The sequence below is a fragment of the Filicampus tigris genome, chromosome 16, assembly GCF_054856515.1.
Source record: "Filicampus tigris isolate MCC_2025a chromosome 16, RoL_Ftig_1.0, whole genome shotgun sequence".
NCBI classification, from domain to species: domain Eukaryota; kingdom Metazoa; phylum Chordata; class Actinopteri; order Syngnathiformes; family Syngnathidae; genus Filicampus; species Filicampus tigris.
This window is the reverse complement of record NC_141232.1, coordinates 6163470-6180305: the sequence shown is the minus strand read 5'-3', so window position 1 is coordinate 6180305 and position 16836 is coordinate 6163470. Positions and strand designations below refer to the sequence as shown.

General features: G+C 41.2%; 1 protein-coding gene across 10 annotated transcripts in view; it reads left to right on the top strand.

The window, feature by feature from the left end:
• The window catches only part of LOC147134347 (suppressor of cytokine signaling 3-like), a 164462-nt gene continuing 147626 nt past the window's right edge, over positions 1 to 16836 (top strand). For 5 of the 10 annotated variants that reach the window (XR_015089964.1, XR_015089963.1, XR_015089968.1 and 2 more), the window contains exon 1: positions 1 to 382. Coding sequence is in view for 3 of the 10 variants with exons in the window: in XM_086054611.1 (XP_085910737.1) it covers positions 354 to 382; positions 15065 to 15797 (762 nt within the window). In the remaining 7 variants the exon portion in view is untranslated. Of the gene's footprint in view, positions 415 to 13185; positions 13595 to 15064; positions 16329 to 16836 lie in introns of those variants that run through there. The other 5 variants (XR_015089966.1, XR_015089965.1, XM_086054613.1 and 2 more) reach the window with 4 other exon arrangements.

Below are 16836 nucleotides of genomic sequence, written 5' to 3'. Positions count from 1 at the left end.
AGGCCCTATTCTAGTGGGCGCCATGCCAAGAAGTGGAACCCACGTGGCATCATCACACCAGGCTTTTTTTTTACGTGCGTGGGCGGAAGCTACCCCAGGTGGAGACCCGAGTGTGAGAGCAGCGGGATCCTCGCGCCTTCTCCTTTCTCTTTTTTTTCCCATTTTTTGTTTGTTTAAGTGGAGACACATGAGACGCTTCCAATTAGGCCCAGACTGTTTCCCAGAAGCGCCCCCCTCCCGCCTTCCTCCTCCTCCTCCAGGCCCAGGCGGGCAGACACTTCAGCGGGAGAACCGAGTGCACCCCGCAACGGGAGTCCCTGCCTACATCGCGTGGAAACGACTCGGCTTGTAAAATGACAACGTGTGTGCCACAGCCCCGCAAGTGAGCAACGACGCAAACACACACAACCAAATGTTAGTGAACTGTTTCCATTTTTCTGACTGGAACTAACACGCTAATTTTAAATGTTAGCATCGCGCCATGAGCTGACCCCAAAACCCGGAAGTAATATCACCCTCCACCAAAACGTTTATATTTTATTGTTTTAGTTTTTCATTGAACTATTCTCTATAACAACAAGCTAGAACACTTTACACGTAATAAATACAAAAGCGGAGGGGTGAAAAACAACAAATATGTTGGTTGCTAGGTATCCCGAGATGCAATTGTGTTTGGTTGTCAAGTTTGCTAGCTTCTAGCTTCTTGCTAATTTAAACGCCCGACGTTGTTCGGTTGTAAAACAGTTAAAACACACACATACGGTACACACAATTACTGCAAATGCTCCATAATTGCTGAATAAAACAAAAAAGGTCTACCGGGTGTACTGCACATTTGTAACTTTCTTTTTCTAGTTTTTTGCTAGCTCTTTAACCCTGATTTAAATGAGCTAATTCATGCCTGCCAATTTAAAGGTAATATAAATAATTAAATTCATATTCTATTTATTATTTAATATTTAATTTGAGTGAAAACTAAACAATCAACTTTTACAAATACATTTTAAATGATTTCATGATTAAAAACAAGGTAAGTGGTAGAAAATAAATGACCACATCACTAAAAATCTTAAAAGTAACGTGACATACATCCACGTATGGATTCTTTAATACTTAAAATGCAACAAAACAGAAATAGGCACACCATATTGTAAGGCTGTTTTATCCATTGGTGAAATTCTTACATCAAAGTGTTTGTCCTTTTCGATATAGCCTGGTGAATGTTTAAAAGAAGAAAAAGAAGGAAAAAAAATAACTTTTACACTGTGACACTGCCATAAGTTGTTGTGTAGTTCTTTCGTAGTTACTAAATTTGACTGTTCATCTTTTACGAACTTAGGTTTTGAAGTAACACTTGACAATAAACTAACTGAATTAAAATAAAGCAGGTCAAGTGCCATCATTATCATTAGGTACAGTACATAATCTTTTATGTTCACATTCGCAGTTATACCCAAACCTCATAAATACAGTATATAAAACTATCTGTATTAAAATATCTTTATGAAGGCCATTTTCTTTTTTTTTTTACAAAGCTCTTGTGTCATGATAGTTTGTGCAGGTGTACCTAATGAAGTGACTGGTGAGTGTATGGAACTTAAGTGAGTCAGTTCGTCAGTCTTGAAGCCTCTTAGTCAAAAATGTAACTGTGCCACATATTTGTCGGAGATGCCCTGTAGTTGCGAGAAGTGTGTTTTTACAGTGGAACAATAAATCAGCGGTGCTACATTGTACGCTGGAGAGGGACAGTGAATGATCCCCGAGGGCAGCGTTTCTCAGAAAGAGAATTAGAAGGCAGCCACAACAAGACATGCCCTTCTTTTCCTTCCCATAGATTGCCGTGTTTTATTAGATGGGCATGACTGCACGGTGCAGCTTTGTCTCTTCAACCTTCCACAGAAGTTGCACTTCTAAAAGGGAAGTAGAGCGCAGTCTGTTCAGTCACCCTGGTTGACTTCCAAGTTTTTCTTGTTTCTAAACATTTCTTACCCATAAGAAATGTGAAGTGAATACTTCCATGGTAAACGAGAACTACTTTAACTTCTGTTTCAGAGAATTACATGTGTTACAACTTTATTTTTTAAAAATGTTGAATTTCTCATCATTTAAGTTGTTTTCATGCAACATACTTTTTTCTTAAATACAGGTTTTTTTTTTCTTGGCTATTGATGCCTTTTTAAAATCACAACTTTGCTACGATTTTCTTATAATATTAAATAAAAAGTAATAATAAGATAGCCAGAGAGTGACAACAGGTGCTAAAGAACACTTAAAAAGTGTGTTTTCATAACTTTGTATTTTTAACAAGTTGAATGTACGTGGCGGTGGTGAAACTTCAATATTTTGCAGATTTTCACCTATTTACAGGTGCGTCTGGAATGTATCCCTTCCAATAAATCGAGGTTCACTGCATTCACATGCTTGTATTCATGTATGTAAATAGCATTAAAAAAAATGTTAGACCATTTCCCATGTTGCGGTAAGTTCCATGTCAACTCTGTAGTTATCTTGTCACACTGGTAATGGTACCCATTTGGACTTCCCAAATGTTGCCTTGGGTGGGGAAAAAAAAAAGCTTTCCTGGAACTTGTGCTTGTAATTGTTTTATTTTGCATCTTATCAGCAGACATGAATGTGAATAGGCCGTGTTTTATGTCTTGTAAGTGTGAATATGTGCAGACAATAAAAGATTTCTGTCAATGATTTGACACGTTAGCAGAAGTCGATGCAATGTGACTGCCCGGATTGCCAGCATTCATTATTACACTTACTGGAAGGGATGGACTTTGTTTTTTTGGGGTAGTGGGGTGGGGGCAAGAAAGAAAATGTGGCATTTTGTGCACGTTCATTTAGTTGTGCATGTGTGTGTGTGTGGCTTTCATTCTGGGAATTGTAGTCGCATGTGTGTATGTGTGTGTTCATGTGGTGCCAGCTTTATCTCCTGTGGGAGTTTTAACAAGTGACCTCACGTCTCATTACGTTATCTCTCCCCCACCAAAGCTTGCGGTGCACGTCCATAAACGCCACATTTCGCATATGACGGCAGAACTTTCTGCAATGGTGCAAGGTGGTTTGTTTACTCGATGTTCGGGACTCACTGTACCGGTCCTTCTAGGATTCCTGGCTGGGAAGTGGGATAGTGAAGGGAGGGAGCAAAACAATAATAATAATGAAAAAAAAAAAAAGAAAAAAGGGAGGCGGTGGTTTTGGAGTTCCTCCAGAAGAATTTCCTGTCTTTGGGGAGCGCCCATTTTGAAGGGAACAAAAGGAAATGGCTTCAATGGAGGTCTGTTCTAGTGGTAGTGTATCATTTTGATCATTTTTGTGCCATTTTCAACCCAGACAAAGACCATTCTCAGAAAAACAATCCGTGCAGTGACTAATGCGCTGCAGAACTGTATGCAGTAGGGAAGCCGAGCAATCAATAAGCAGGTGTGATGTCACAACAAAGGCGGGCTTACTTTTCAGGTCGCAGCTGGTTTAAACGCGGAGTGACAGAGGCCATCTATGTTCATGACCCTTTAAAGTGAATTCAGAGCAGACAAGGTGACTTTCGGCGTTTCCCTGTCAGGAGTCACCACAGCGACTCACTGTACGAACGTGTGCAAAGACAGAAAGATGTCGTACTAAATTATGGCGATATAGTGTTGAACTCTAGTTCACCATTTCAGTTTAGCTGATTTTTGGGAGTGGGCGTGGCTAAAATGGCCCCCTTTTTTATTCATTCAAATATAGCCTGATTGTAAACAATACTCGCGCCCGTGGCGTGTCACCACCAACCATCTTTAAACGGAGGAGGAGGCAGGTATAGGACGTGATGGTCTCTAAAAAAGACTCAGTAACGTAGACTCTAAAAATAACAAACGAACAACACAGCCACATTTGGCTTGAGTTGCCACCATTATTACCACTGAATGGGATATTATTGGGTGATTCCACCCAAACGAGTTGTTGGCTGGCAGAGGCCTCCCTCCGAGGCATCTTAAAGGCTGTCGTTCTGCATCCCAAAAGAATGGTGCCGTTCGTGGCTCTACTTATGTCTTTATTTTCTTCAGAAATCACTTTTTTTGCAGCTTGCATACTTCTATTTTCATTATTATTACTCTTTTTTTATTAATCTGACTTGATTTGAAGGTCCACTTTAGCCTGACTTGATTTGAAGGCCTGCGGGCAGTTTCATGAACATAAAGTCAGTCATTTGGTTAAGAGCTCTTACACATCACAATTCACATTAAATTGTCCCTTTAAGGAGGTCAGGTGGACGTGAGTGTGCGCGCGCGCGAGCGAGCGTGTGAGTAAAAAAAATGTAGAACTATGCTGTCATTTATGAAGTCATACTCCCTAATTAAACTAGGGGAAGTGTGTCATGCTGTATGATGTATTTTTCTTGGACTCTTTGGCGCCAGGCGGGACTCTAAATGTTGAAACCAAACTCTAAATGTACAGTATGAAGAAATATGTATACGGCTTAATATGATGAACATTTGCGGCTCACTTTTATGTCTTAATGGCTTTTTTGTCCCCCCCCCCCCCCCCTTGCAGTTCCTGAACCAGTTTTGAATGTCAAAGGTTGCCCACCTGCAGTCCAAACAAAGGCTCCATTGAAGCGTTAAGAATAGGCCCGTAGCACCGCTTGCGCTCCTCTCGTATGATCTCATTGGATGTGCGAACACATTAACGTGCTGAGTCACATGGAAATCACTTCCTGATGGCATCAAAGAAACGTAGAGGGGGGGGAAAAAAAAGGCATGTGGCGTCCTGTGCCATCTGCCACTGAGTCACTGAGCGTGCAGGTAAAAAGAGAGCCTTCAGTTCAAACGATTCAACGCGACAGTACAGTGTGTTCAACTCGGCCTACTTTTCTAATACCATCGACGGCTACTATCGCTAATATCCATCATCCGTCCATTAATCAATGCTTCCATCCTCCGTCGATTCATTCACGTAGTCACCCGTTCCTCTGTCCGACCGTTCGCCCTTCCATCTATCCCCTTGTCCATACATTCATACACGACATCCATCATCTGCCAATCAATCATCCACCCATCCATGCACTCTTCAACTCATCCACCCATCATCCGTGCATCAACCCTCGTCCACCCGCTTATCCGTCCGTCAGTCTGTGCATCCACCAATGCGTCCACCCATCTTTCTTTACTTGCATCTGTCCGTGCAGGTGCGTCGACGTGCCATGTTAACCTTGACACGCACACGCTGCGTCTATTTGGAAACTTCTCACCGCACTTACCGGCACCGCGCAGGATCAGATTACCGCCTGTGTTTGCGTAGCATCATGATGCGGATAACCATTCTAACAACCCGTTTTGCATATGGATAATGCGCGCGTCTCTCTCTGTCTATGTGTGTGCGTGTGTGCGTGCGTGTTTGAAAACCACAAGCTTCTCAGCTATCAGCGCGGTTGCGTCCGAGCCGCTGTTCCAGCGCAGACACATTCATTAGCCTTCTTCCCAATGACATCAGCCTGCTATTTCCAGGCCCGCTGGTGGGAATCAAAGTCCATTCTGAACATCCCCATTATGTCACCGCCTCCTCCGTCTCCCGCCACCCGATACTGACAAACGGACGGCGGCGGCGGTGCCAGGCAGCCCGGGACGGATCAATCTTAATACCGCCATGAATAACAACGGCCCGTTCTCAGCATGGACTATTTGCTACATAGGCATTTTTCACTGCGCGTGTGCGTGTGTGAGGCTATGACCTCATATTCTTATCGGAGTTGCAAACACATGCTATTTGTTTGCCAAATATGATAAAAGTAAACTTATAAATAGTGTTCTGACTGCTAGAAGGGGGAAAAAAAAAAAAAGTATGACTCAATTAAAAACTTGTATTTACAAGAAAATGCTCACGTTATTGCAGGAATAAAAGAGCTGTTGCAAATGGTTCAAAAACATTTCTCAATCCGCACCTGTGTTTGCACCTAAATTGTCTGATGGTGACGACATTTTAATGCACCGTTTTGCTTTTTGTGTGTACATATGTATATGGATATATTTGTATATTTGTGTACATATCGTCGCTGTCCTGTGAAAAACACTTATCTCCAATTTTGGAAACGTTTTCAATTTTTCACTTTAATGCGATGTCTGTAACGCGGAAACGTGATTCATGTAAAAATAAGAAAATGAAAAAAAATATATTTGTATATTTGTGTGTGCATGTGTGCATCAGTCCAATAAATGGCGATTTGATACATATCTCCATATATGATGGGTGCGATATGATTAAAGGATTTTTTGTTTGAAAGTGGAACGATTTGATCAGTTTCGATTCAAGATGGTACGGCTTGGTTTGATTAGGGCGTGATGCGAGGAGCTTGTTGACGTCATTTTACAATGTAAATGAAGTTGTCAGTAGTTTACTCCAAATGTGGCATTTTTCCTTCAAGATACTGTATATCTCTCCAAAAAAAAATGGTGATCCGATACGTATCTCGATATGTTTTGAAGTGGAACAATTCTGTTCAGTTCAATACACTCACATCTCCAAAACCGATTTTCCGATTTAAATGTTTTTTGTTTTTTTTGTTAGACCCCTAATACATGTATGTGTATTTATGTCTGTATGAAATCTCTTTTGAAGGAATTGACACATTTACAGTGTTGACATCTTTTATGGGAGAGAAGCACACCCATTTGTGAAAATGCTTCCAAAACAGTTCCATGGAATATCTCCCCTCTACGTTTACGTCTGTCCTCGTCACGCGTGACATTGCTTGAGTGTCGCGTGGGCTCACGTGGAAAAGTTGGGCCACGCTTGTTAGGAAAGTTTGGATATGGCGTCAGTGAGGAAAACGGGAACAGTCCAGAATGTTGTGAAGCAACCAGGATGGGCTTCTTTTTTTTTTTTTTTTTTCTCAAAGGGACATTGCGCAAGTCTCTCCCACTTGCAGTGTTATGCTGCATCAAACTCCACAACAAAAAAGGCCAGAGTGTTGCAACTGAGTATTGTGCTACTTCAAATGTCTTTCCTCTGCAAAGTGACTACATGGCAAGGCGTGCGTGTGTCACACTAAGTCAAAGTGGATTGATTAATCACGGCAATCTATTCTTAATGACACCACGCATCTTTCCCGTAACGTTTTGGGACTTATAACAAGTGATGAGCAGGAAATTTTTATTTGTTTTATTCACTTTTTTTTTTTTTTTTTTTTTTTAGCGCAATGTGTCATCAATTTTTCAATTCCTGTAAAGAAACAAACAAAGCAAGCAACCTGTGACCCGTCATGTGCTTTGCATGTCGCCAATGGCTCACTGGCTGTAAACCCATTTGCGAAAAGACGTTCCAGCAACACGTCGGACGCCAGGAATAACGCAAGTTAAGCACTTCTGCAAAATGGGCTTTTGCAAAAAAAACACTTATCTACACACGTGTTCAGCCTTCTTTTATCATATCTAAGAAGGCCTCTTCTTCCTCCTCCTGTAAATACTATGACGGTCACAGAGCCGTTTGTTGATTTGCACATTGGAGAGGAGAAAATTTGTAAATGATATATTTTTGATAAAAATAGAATAAATCCACCCTGCTGCTGTTTTTTTTCTAATTACCGTAGATGTGTTTATTAAATAATGAAAGCTAAAAATATCCTTGCCCCATTTGTATATTAAGTCTTATTTTACTTGTTTACTTTTCATTTTAAAATAAAAGTAGCACAATTGTTTTATTTGTATTTAGATTTGTAGTTTTAGATAAATGAAATGATCGCACAGTTATCCATTTTCAAGAGAAAAAGTAGTATAAATAGATAGATTAAATGAAATAGTCGCACATGCACAATTTTTTCATTCATTCATTAGTAAAGTAACACAATTACATTATTTTTTTAAACATTTAAAAAAAATTTATAATAAAGTACAACAAAGCCGCACATCCATAATTGATCATTTGCTCCCTTTAATTAATATGAAAAATACAGTAAAATTTGGATGTATGCTTTCTCTTGTTTGTCTTGACTAGGATATGTTAACTATAATCTGATCATTGGGTTCCACTTGTTACTGAAAAAAGTGGACGTAATAATGGTAATTACATAATGACCGATGTGAGCGTAAAGGGGTTATAAAAAAAAAATAAAATCAAATCCTTTATCCGGTTTTACAGCTACCAACCAGAGCTTGATGTCATTAGTTTGTACCAATGGGGACTTGCTATTGTGTGGACTACAGTATTATGGGGTAATGTGACAGGCGTCATTTTGTGCATTCTGTGTTGTGCTTTTCCCAGAAGACACTTGTGACAGTAACACTACACGCCACCGCCCTAAATAGTCCTCATGTGATACGCAGGCAGCCCTGTGAAGCTTTGCATGTGCCCTCCAGACCTTGCCTGTCCTGTCTTGCCTCATGTGATTACAGTTGTGTTTTTTTGTTAACTTTACAGTTACCTAATTGACCGCTAACATCTGTATTGCAAAACATATTCTGTTCTCATAGAAACACAGCATCTCACTCTAGGTTAGCTTGTTAACGCTATAGCATGATTATTTTGGAGAGAAATAATTCAAAATCTTGAAAAAATTGCTAGGTAGTTAATAGACATTGTCTTTGTATCCATCTTGTTCGCTAGTTAGCTTGGCAGTGCTAAAGTTAGCAGAGACGTTTTGCATGCAAAAAAAATAGTTGCCTAGCTATCTAGCTTTCTAGCTATCTAGCTAGCTATCTATCTAATATTGTGACATCTAGTTGGCAATCGCAGGCATTACATCTCGTGTATTATTGTTGCATATTATTATAATCTTTAAAAAAAAATGAGAAAAATGTAATACTATTTGTATTATTGTAATACTGTACTTTCCGCTGCCTGATGAGAAAAATCCAGGGGTTAACGCGTACATGCAGCACTGTAGTTATTCTAGTTTCCTAAAGGCGACAAGTTTCAAAAGACTCTGAAAACAAAATGTTCCACGGAGAATTCCTGGAATTCTGCGACAGGCACGCATACACACACACACACACACACACACACACACACCCAGAGAGAGGAGTCAACACGCAGCACGTGCTGTTGGCCCATTGGAGGAAGGAATGCGTTGTAGGGGAAAAGAGAGAAAATAAAGCAACAACACGCTTCAGGGCTTTCCACTTCCCATCATTGACAGCAAGAGTGGCTGAGTGAGCAGGAAGTGATTATCAGTGATCACACAGTGGTTGAGCTTGTTGCCCAAGCGGCACTGCATGAAAGAGGAAGCTAACAGGTAGACACAGGAAGTGAATGCACATCTCCATTTAATATGACGGGAAGCCTGCAGGAAGGATGATGAGTGTGTTTCGATGCCAGGAAACGGCCACCTGCATGCGTGGCACTTGGCAGTCAAGTTATATTTACAGTTACAGTACAGTCAAGTGCCGCAACCCGCTATTGAACAGCTAGTTACTGATTGATTGCAGATTGATTGGCTAAGTTGCTCGTAGATGAGTTTGAAAACATGTTGAATTCACATTTCTGAACCAATTATTTGATTAGATAAATACAAATTTAGTAGATGTCCCCTCAATGTAAAATGGTTTATTTTCCCACCTCGCCTCAATTTGTTTTCCTTATTTTGTAATTTTCTTTTCCAACAATAAATAATAAACACTAAACCAATTCCTCAATTTTTTTTTTCCTTTAATATTTTATTTCTCAAACCTATTATCAAATAAGAAAAAATAAGCCCACCCTGCAACAATTTTCTCATTTATTAATTTTATTTATTCAGTATGTTTATTTTAATAAAAAAAAAAATCCAACCATCTCCAAATACTGGCGTCCCATTAACCCCCCACCCCCTATAATATTGCTAACAAACAGCCAAGCAATGAAAACTTCCTTGGCAGAGGTAACAACCTCCTCCTTACTGTAGCAGCGCCCTGACACTCTGCCTGCACGACAAATATTTAGTAAGAAAACATTTTTTTCGCTCGTCATTCCAGAAGGAAGACTTCCTGCAAACTTCCCGTGTGTGCCCAGCGGCTTTTTACGGGAATGTTGTGCGAGGCTACATTTGAGTCAGTGTGGGAAAAAAGCAGCTGCTTTTTTTTTTTTTTTTTTTTTTTTTGAGGTTTAAACCAACGAGTGTCATGCACTAGACCTCACTACATAAATACACTGAGTGATTTTGCATAATAATGAGGCAGTGGACCGAAAAGGGCTTGAGGTTGCATTGGAAGGATTTGAAATTTCTCTCACAAGCACTGAAACTGAATAGCGAGATGGATGAATGCAATTTCTTCAAAGAAATTGCATTCATCCATCTTGCCATAGTTGTGAACATCGTTGGCCACCCAATAATAAAGGACACGCGGTCAGTGGCAGTTCAAGAAAGATTTACCTGGGGTGGCAAAGGGGTGGTAGGATGTTCAGTTGGGGGGACGGGCAGAGGTTATACCCCCCCAGTTGTGTCTCAAATCAACTTCCCCATTGAAATGCCGAACACTTTTGTAACTTGTTTTGATTTAGGAAAAATGGCATCCTCCAGTATTGCACTTTTCAAAAACATACAGTAGTAGCATCATTAAATACAATATAAAGCAAACATTGTGTGCATCCTGATTTCATGCTGTAAAGCAGCTCTTTTTAGTGTGTGCACCTTGGCCACCAGGGGCAGTATAAAATGTGTATACATGAGGATGGTTACAGCTGCTCAGTAAGCTCCAGTAATACTGTTGCTGCACTCTCTGTTTGAATATCAGTCGATGAATGGCTTATACCGCTGCAACATTGATGCTACCTTAGCCTGTCTATAGTATTTTGCATCAGGTGTTAGCATTAAGCTAGTGTACTTTTGTGAGGCAAAATTATAAACGGGGAGCGGCAAAAAAAAAAAACAAGCACTTGGCTATCTTTTTTAAATTGTTCACTATCTGCCGAACTGCCGCTTGTTGCGAAGTTCGCTAGCACCATTCAGAGTTTGTAACTCACATTTTTGCTCGCAACTTCAGATGTGTTTCGTAGAATAGCACTTTCAGAATTAGGCAGCTAACCAAAGCTTTACTTGTTTTTTGAACCAGAGAAGGGTGCGCCAATGTGCTCACATAAAGATCATCAAGTTGCGGTGAAGCAAGATGTGGCTCCAACCAACTGCTATCAAATGCACATCATTGATTACAAGTCGAGTCAACGTTTCGTACAGGTCGGACAGCTAGTCAGAAGACGTGGTGTTTTCCCGCTGTGTATTACTGTAACATCCAAAGTATTTCCACAACAGTTCTTTTTATCCACTTTTTGCCTTTGAAGGAGAACAGTGTACTTAAACTTCCCTTTCTAGGAAGTGTGTAAATTACAGTGTTTGAGACACAAGTCAGCTTGTCATAACAGCAACCCTCACGCTTCCCATGGTGGCCAGTCGAAATGTTCTTCTTTCTTCTCAGTGGTTTTCCCCTTCCATTGACTCCTATCTATCTCGTGTATTGGGGGAGGGAAAGTGAGAGGGCTGGAGGGGGGTTGTGAGCGTGGACGCTAAGTACTTGTCTCACCACGATGACACAACGGACTTTCTGGAAACAAGTTCCAACGCTATCTGCCCCTCCCCCCGCCCCCTCTGAATCAGACAACACCTGATTCCTCTGTGGACCCAGCTGGCATTTACCAAAAGACATCAGGCCATCGGGCCCGTGGCGTCAGACAACTATCCGCACGGCCCCCACCTTGCCTCCCCTCAGTCCGCCTCTGTTCACAACTGATAGCAGGGCTCATTTTTGCACGAGGGGCAAATGAGGCAGTGCCCATCCAGAACCAGCAATTGTTTCCGAAGGCTATTTTTTGTAATATTTAATACAGACTAGTGATAATAAGGCTCGGTAGAGTGCTTAGTGTGTCCCAGTTTAGGGATGCCATCCTGCAAATTCAGTGGTCGTTTCTATCAAAGATCGCGCTTCACAAGTTTTAAGGAAAATTCAGCCCCCGGGTCAGTTTGACTGAGCAACATGAATTTTGGTGGGAATTTCAAATTGTGAGTTGACCACAAAAATGTCTCAAGAAGCCATTACCGAAAAAAATACAATAAATCTGCATTGCGCGTGCCAAATTTTGGGAAAAATTTAGACCCAAAAGCCAGTTTCACCAATATGTTATTTGGTGGGCAACCATAAGTCTGCAACTTCGGTTTGAAGTGACCACATTTCCTCAAATCTTGGCTCAATTGAAAATTCATTCCCTCAAGCTCATTAGACTTAGCAGCATGAAATCTGGTGGGTACGTCTTAAATTAGTAGACCCCCCCCCAAAAAGTCTCAAGAGTCAACCATTTTGGTATGAACTGGCCATTCCTACAAAAAATGTGATTGATCTCACGCCCCAATTTAAGAGGGAAATGTAGCCCCCAAAGCCCATTTGGTTTTAGAACTTGTAATTTATCAGGTATGGAGTTGACCCACAAAAAAGTCTCTATAACCCGTGCCCGAATTGAATTGAATTGGCCACATTTCTACCAAAAAATGTCTTGATCACGCACCCCAAATTGTGGGTAAAATTCTTCCCCAAAGCTCATTTCACCTAGCAGCATGAAATTCGGAAGGTCTGTCTATTAGTACCGCTGTTGTCTGTGGTGATCATGGCTGAGTCAGCAAGACGACGTCTGACTTGTGTTCAGTATGAGCACCTTTGCAGTCACAAACACAATTGCCAAAACTTCACATTGTCTTTGCGTGAAGCGCTGGAATCATCATTGCTCACTCCAGACATTCCAACAACATAATCCCCATGACCGCCTCACCTATTTATTAGCAATATGCCATTGCACATACTTCTTAGTAGGGTTCTTTTTAAATTCCTCACCCCATGAATCTTTACTCTGGAACTTTTTTAATTTTGGAAAAATATCTGAACTTGTATTTCAAGTACAGAGTGTGGGGGCTTTACCACTTATCATTTTGTCCGTATTTATATATGAAACCACAAAAATTGGTGGCAATCGTGGCCAACTAGTGAGTAAAAGCGACAAAGCTTTCTAATGTGTCCAATGTGATGTGAATTCTGGCGCCCCCTTTGGCCAAGCGCTGCTCTTACGTTAAAATTTTTTTTTTTTTTTTTAACCTCTTACCGAGAATTTCTGTGAAGCTGATTACACAACAAACCCTTTCGGCACAGTCCAAGTCATTACCTCATAGCTTGACAATAAAGTGGAACTACTAGTATGCAAATAATAAATTACGTACACCATAACCTGTTTTTTTTTGGTTTTTTTTAGGTGTGGTGATAAAGTATCTAGAAAGTGAATAAATAAAGGAGTTAATTCACTGACTGGAGAGAGAGAGAGAGAGACAGAGAGAGAGAGAGAGAGAGAGAGAGAGAGAGAACTGAGTTTCCTGTCAATTTGCCAGAGCTTTACTGGAAGGAGGGGGGTGGGGGTGGGGCTTCCTAGCCCAGCAGACGCACACTAAGCAGCAGGAGGATCTCTATAAAGGCAGTCCTGTGCTTCAGTGCAGGGCGCAGACGCCTTTCACAACTGCTCCACCACACTCAACTTTGTGGTAAACTCCCCACAACTACTTTTTGGGGGTTGGAATTTCAATTTCAAGCCAAATCGGAAGCTGCCTCGACACTGAGGAACATTTGGACCATTTGGATTTAAACTTTGATAGGACTTTGGGCAAGAGGTGAGCATCCTTCTTTGATCTTTTTCTCCACCTCACAATTTTGAAAGCTTGCATGTGGATGTTATTGTTAGTGTCCTTACATCATAGTTCTGGAAACTATAGACCAGAAAAAAAAAACCTTAAAACTTTAACAACAACAAAAAAAGCACACACACACTTTTTTAGTGTAATTTTCTGGGGGGGAAAAAAAGGCTCTAACTAATTATTTTGCTGGACCTATAAATCACTAAATCAGACAAACGGATCATTTTGCAGCCTTCTGTTAATTTTTTTTTTCCAGAGCTGTATTTATGTCTGCGAGCGTAGAAGGGCTTCCCGTGCAAATTTCACAATAACTTTACTGGAACTGACCGTGGTGCCCGAGGCAGAGTGTTGCACAAACAAAAAGTACTTACCGGACTTGCACGCCATCATAAATAGGAATGTATGATTCAAACACGCCAAAACAAACGAGCACTTTTCTCCAGTCACGCTGCCTCGTGAAACACTTTAAGTTAGACTGCCAGGAAAAACTCAGTCAAGTTGTCGAAAAGCGAATTATTTTTTTGGGGGGGTTGCGGGAGAATACCTCATACGAGGCGCGTAAGCCTAGTTATTGGTTTTTGGAGGGTTCAGCATTAGGGAAAGAGAAGTAATATCTTATCTCATATATGATAGAAGGCCTATTGTTGGACTCCAAAGGGCCTTTTTTGTTCCTTTAATGCAAGCAAAAGTTGGAGTACTGAAGCATTTCCTAGAATTTGGCAAACAGTAGTAGTCTCTCATCTTTTATGCAGAAGTCATTAGATGTCATGTTTGCTCTTCAAAAGTTAACATTTTGACCTTTACCAGGATCCAAAAAGCAGATTTCCCCATTTATTCTTTTAAGGCAAGGCAAATATGCCCCCAAGTTAAGGAAATGGGAGTCCTTTTAAGCACTCTCCAATACTCCCATAGAGCCAAGTAGACAACTAGGTCAAAGATAATTTGACATCTCAACTCATTGTAGATTGTTTTAGGGCAATTGAAATGTCAGGACAGGAGTTTTGTGATTGTGACAAGAAGCTATTAGCTGAGAGTTTTGCTGTAATGGTATAACAAAGTCAGATTTTTTTTTTTTTTTTTTTTTTTTCAGAAAACAGGAGATGCCTTTATTTACTCTTTCAAAATACGGTTATACTCGTGATGATGTTACAATCGTATTAAGCCAGTGTTTCCCAACCTCTATTGAGCCAAGGCACATATTTGCCTTGGCAAATTGCCCAAAAATCTCACCGCACACCACCTAACCAAAATGTCACAAAAAGTTAATAGACAAAAAAAACCTCTGCCTCGGTTTTGATGAACCGGGCCGTCAACGCAACTGTATTTGTATCTTGGTCATTTCAAGTGATACATGATAGCTTAGTATTTTTTTTGCTTCTGTATAGCAAGCTGAAATCTTAATCCAAACTTGGTGCGCTAACCCTGATCTTCCTCCTGCCTCCTCAGGTGTCGCCTCCTCAGTACCCTTCAGTCCCGGTGTCATTCTATTTCGCGGTACGACATCGCCCCCCGCCCTCCCCCCCCCACCTCCAGCACCCGCTCACCACATAGCGGCCACAGCGCCATGGTAACTCTCAGCAAGGCCTACTCCGCCATGAGCAGCAGCCACTTGGACTCTCCCAGCATGCGGCTGCCTCAGCGCTACAAGACATTCGCGTCCAAGGCTCAGTACCAGATGGTGCTGGCCACCCTGCGCAAGTTGCAGGAGAGCGGCTTCTACTGGGGCGCCATCACGGGCAAGAACGCCAACAGCCTGCTGGGCGCCGAGAAGGCCGGCACCTTCCTGGTGCGCGACAGCTCCGACAACCGCCACCTGTTCACCCTCAGCGTCAAAACAACGGCGGGCACCAAGAACCTGCGGGTCCAGTGCGACGCCGCCTCCTTCTACTTGCAGACGGACCCCAAGAACATTCACGCCGTGCCCCATTTCGACTGCATCCTCAAGCTGGTGCACTACTACATGCCCCAGAGCAGAGGGAACGGACGCAACGTGGACTACATTTACTCAGGCGGCGAGAAGGTGCCGCTGGAGTTGGTCAAACCGCTCGCCTGTTGCCCGTCCACCTTGCAGCACTTATGCAGGAAGACGGTTAATGGACATTTGGACATTTCTTCCACGAGGGACCAGCTTCCCCACCCTCTGAGGCAATACATGCAGGATTACGACTCTCCTATTTAGAAGCGCATTCCAAGTCTGAGGGGAGCCAGAAGGAAGGACTGCGGGCCAGGAGTGAAGTTCCCGGCGAAGATGACGCACAGTTTCCCTCCTCTAATGATGCTGCTAACAATGTGCTGTGAGGCCTCAATGAACGCATCTGCGTCCGTCCAGCAGCTCCGGGATGGCCCTCCCACAATGCATTCTGGGAGTTTTTTTTTTTTTTTCAACAGGAGCAGTCACACCTTTTGTAAGGGCTGAACTTTTGACTGAATCCTCGGTGATGGTAGATTTACAAGTTTTTTTTTTTTTTAACTTTTGGCACTGACAGGAACGCCACTCGCTCGCCAATGAATGTATTTAAACAAGACACAACAATGTTGTCTTAATTCACTGTCTTTTTGACAACACCATGTTTACATTGAAGACAAAATCTTTTATAAAGATGTACTAAAGATGCTTGAAGGTTGACTGGTCGACACAACGATTTGCACTTATTTATATGTGGACAAACATTTCAGTAATTTATAATAAAGAATGTTATTTTTCTACTGAGCTGCTTCTCAGCGTGTGCTTTGTTTTCCAACCTGTTGAACGGTGACATCTCTTGCATGGAGGGATGAAATATCACATTTAATGAGAGACAATTAGTCCTAATTATTGTGCAATTAGTACAAATAATGCGAAGAGTTTCAGCACAATATTATTGAACTGCATCTGTTGCCTTAAAATTGCTACATGACAAGCCGTTTGGGTAATGTTTTTTTTATATAATCAGTAAAAAAAATAAATTTTAGTTACCTCCCTTATAAATGACCTTTTTTTTATTGCAGTACATTGCAACAGCTTCACAAATAAAGTATAGATAAGAAAAAATAAATTATATTATGTACAATAAAAATAAGATAAATATAAGCATAGTGCAAGGTGAATGTTCCCCTGAAAATTCAATCTGTAAAATTAATTAATACAAATTGATGTATAAAACATAAAATACATTAATACAAATGTAAAATATTTTTCTCAGTTCTTAAATGTAAATTATATTTAAAACTATATAATA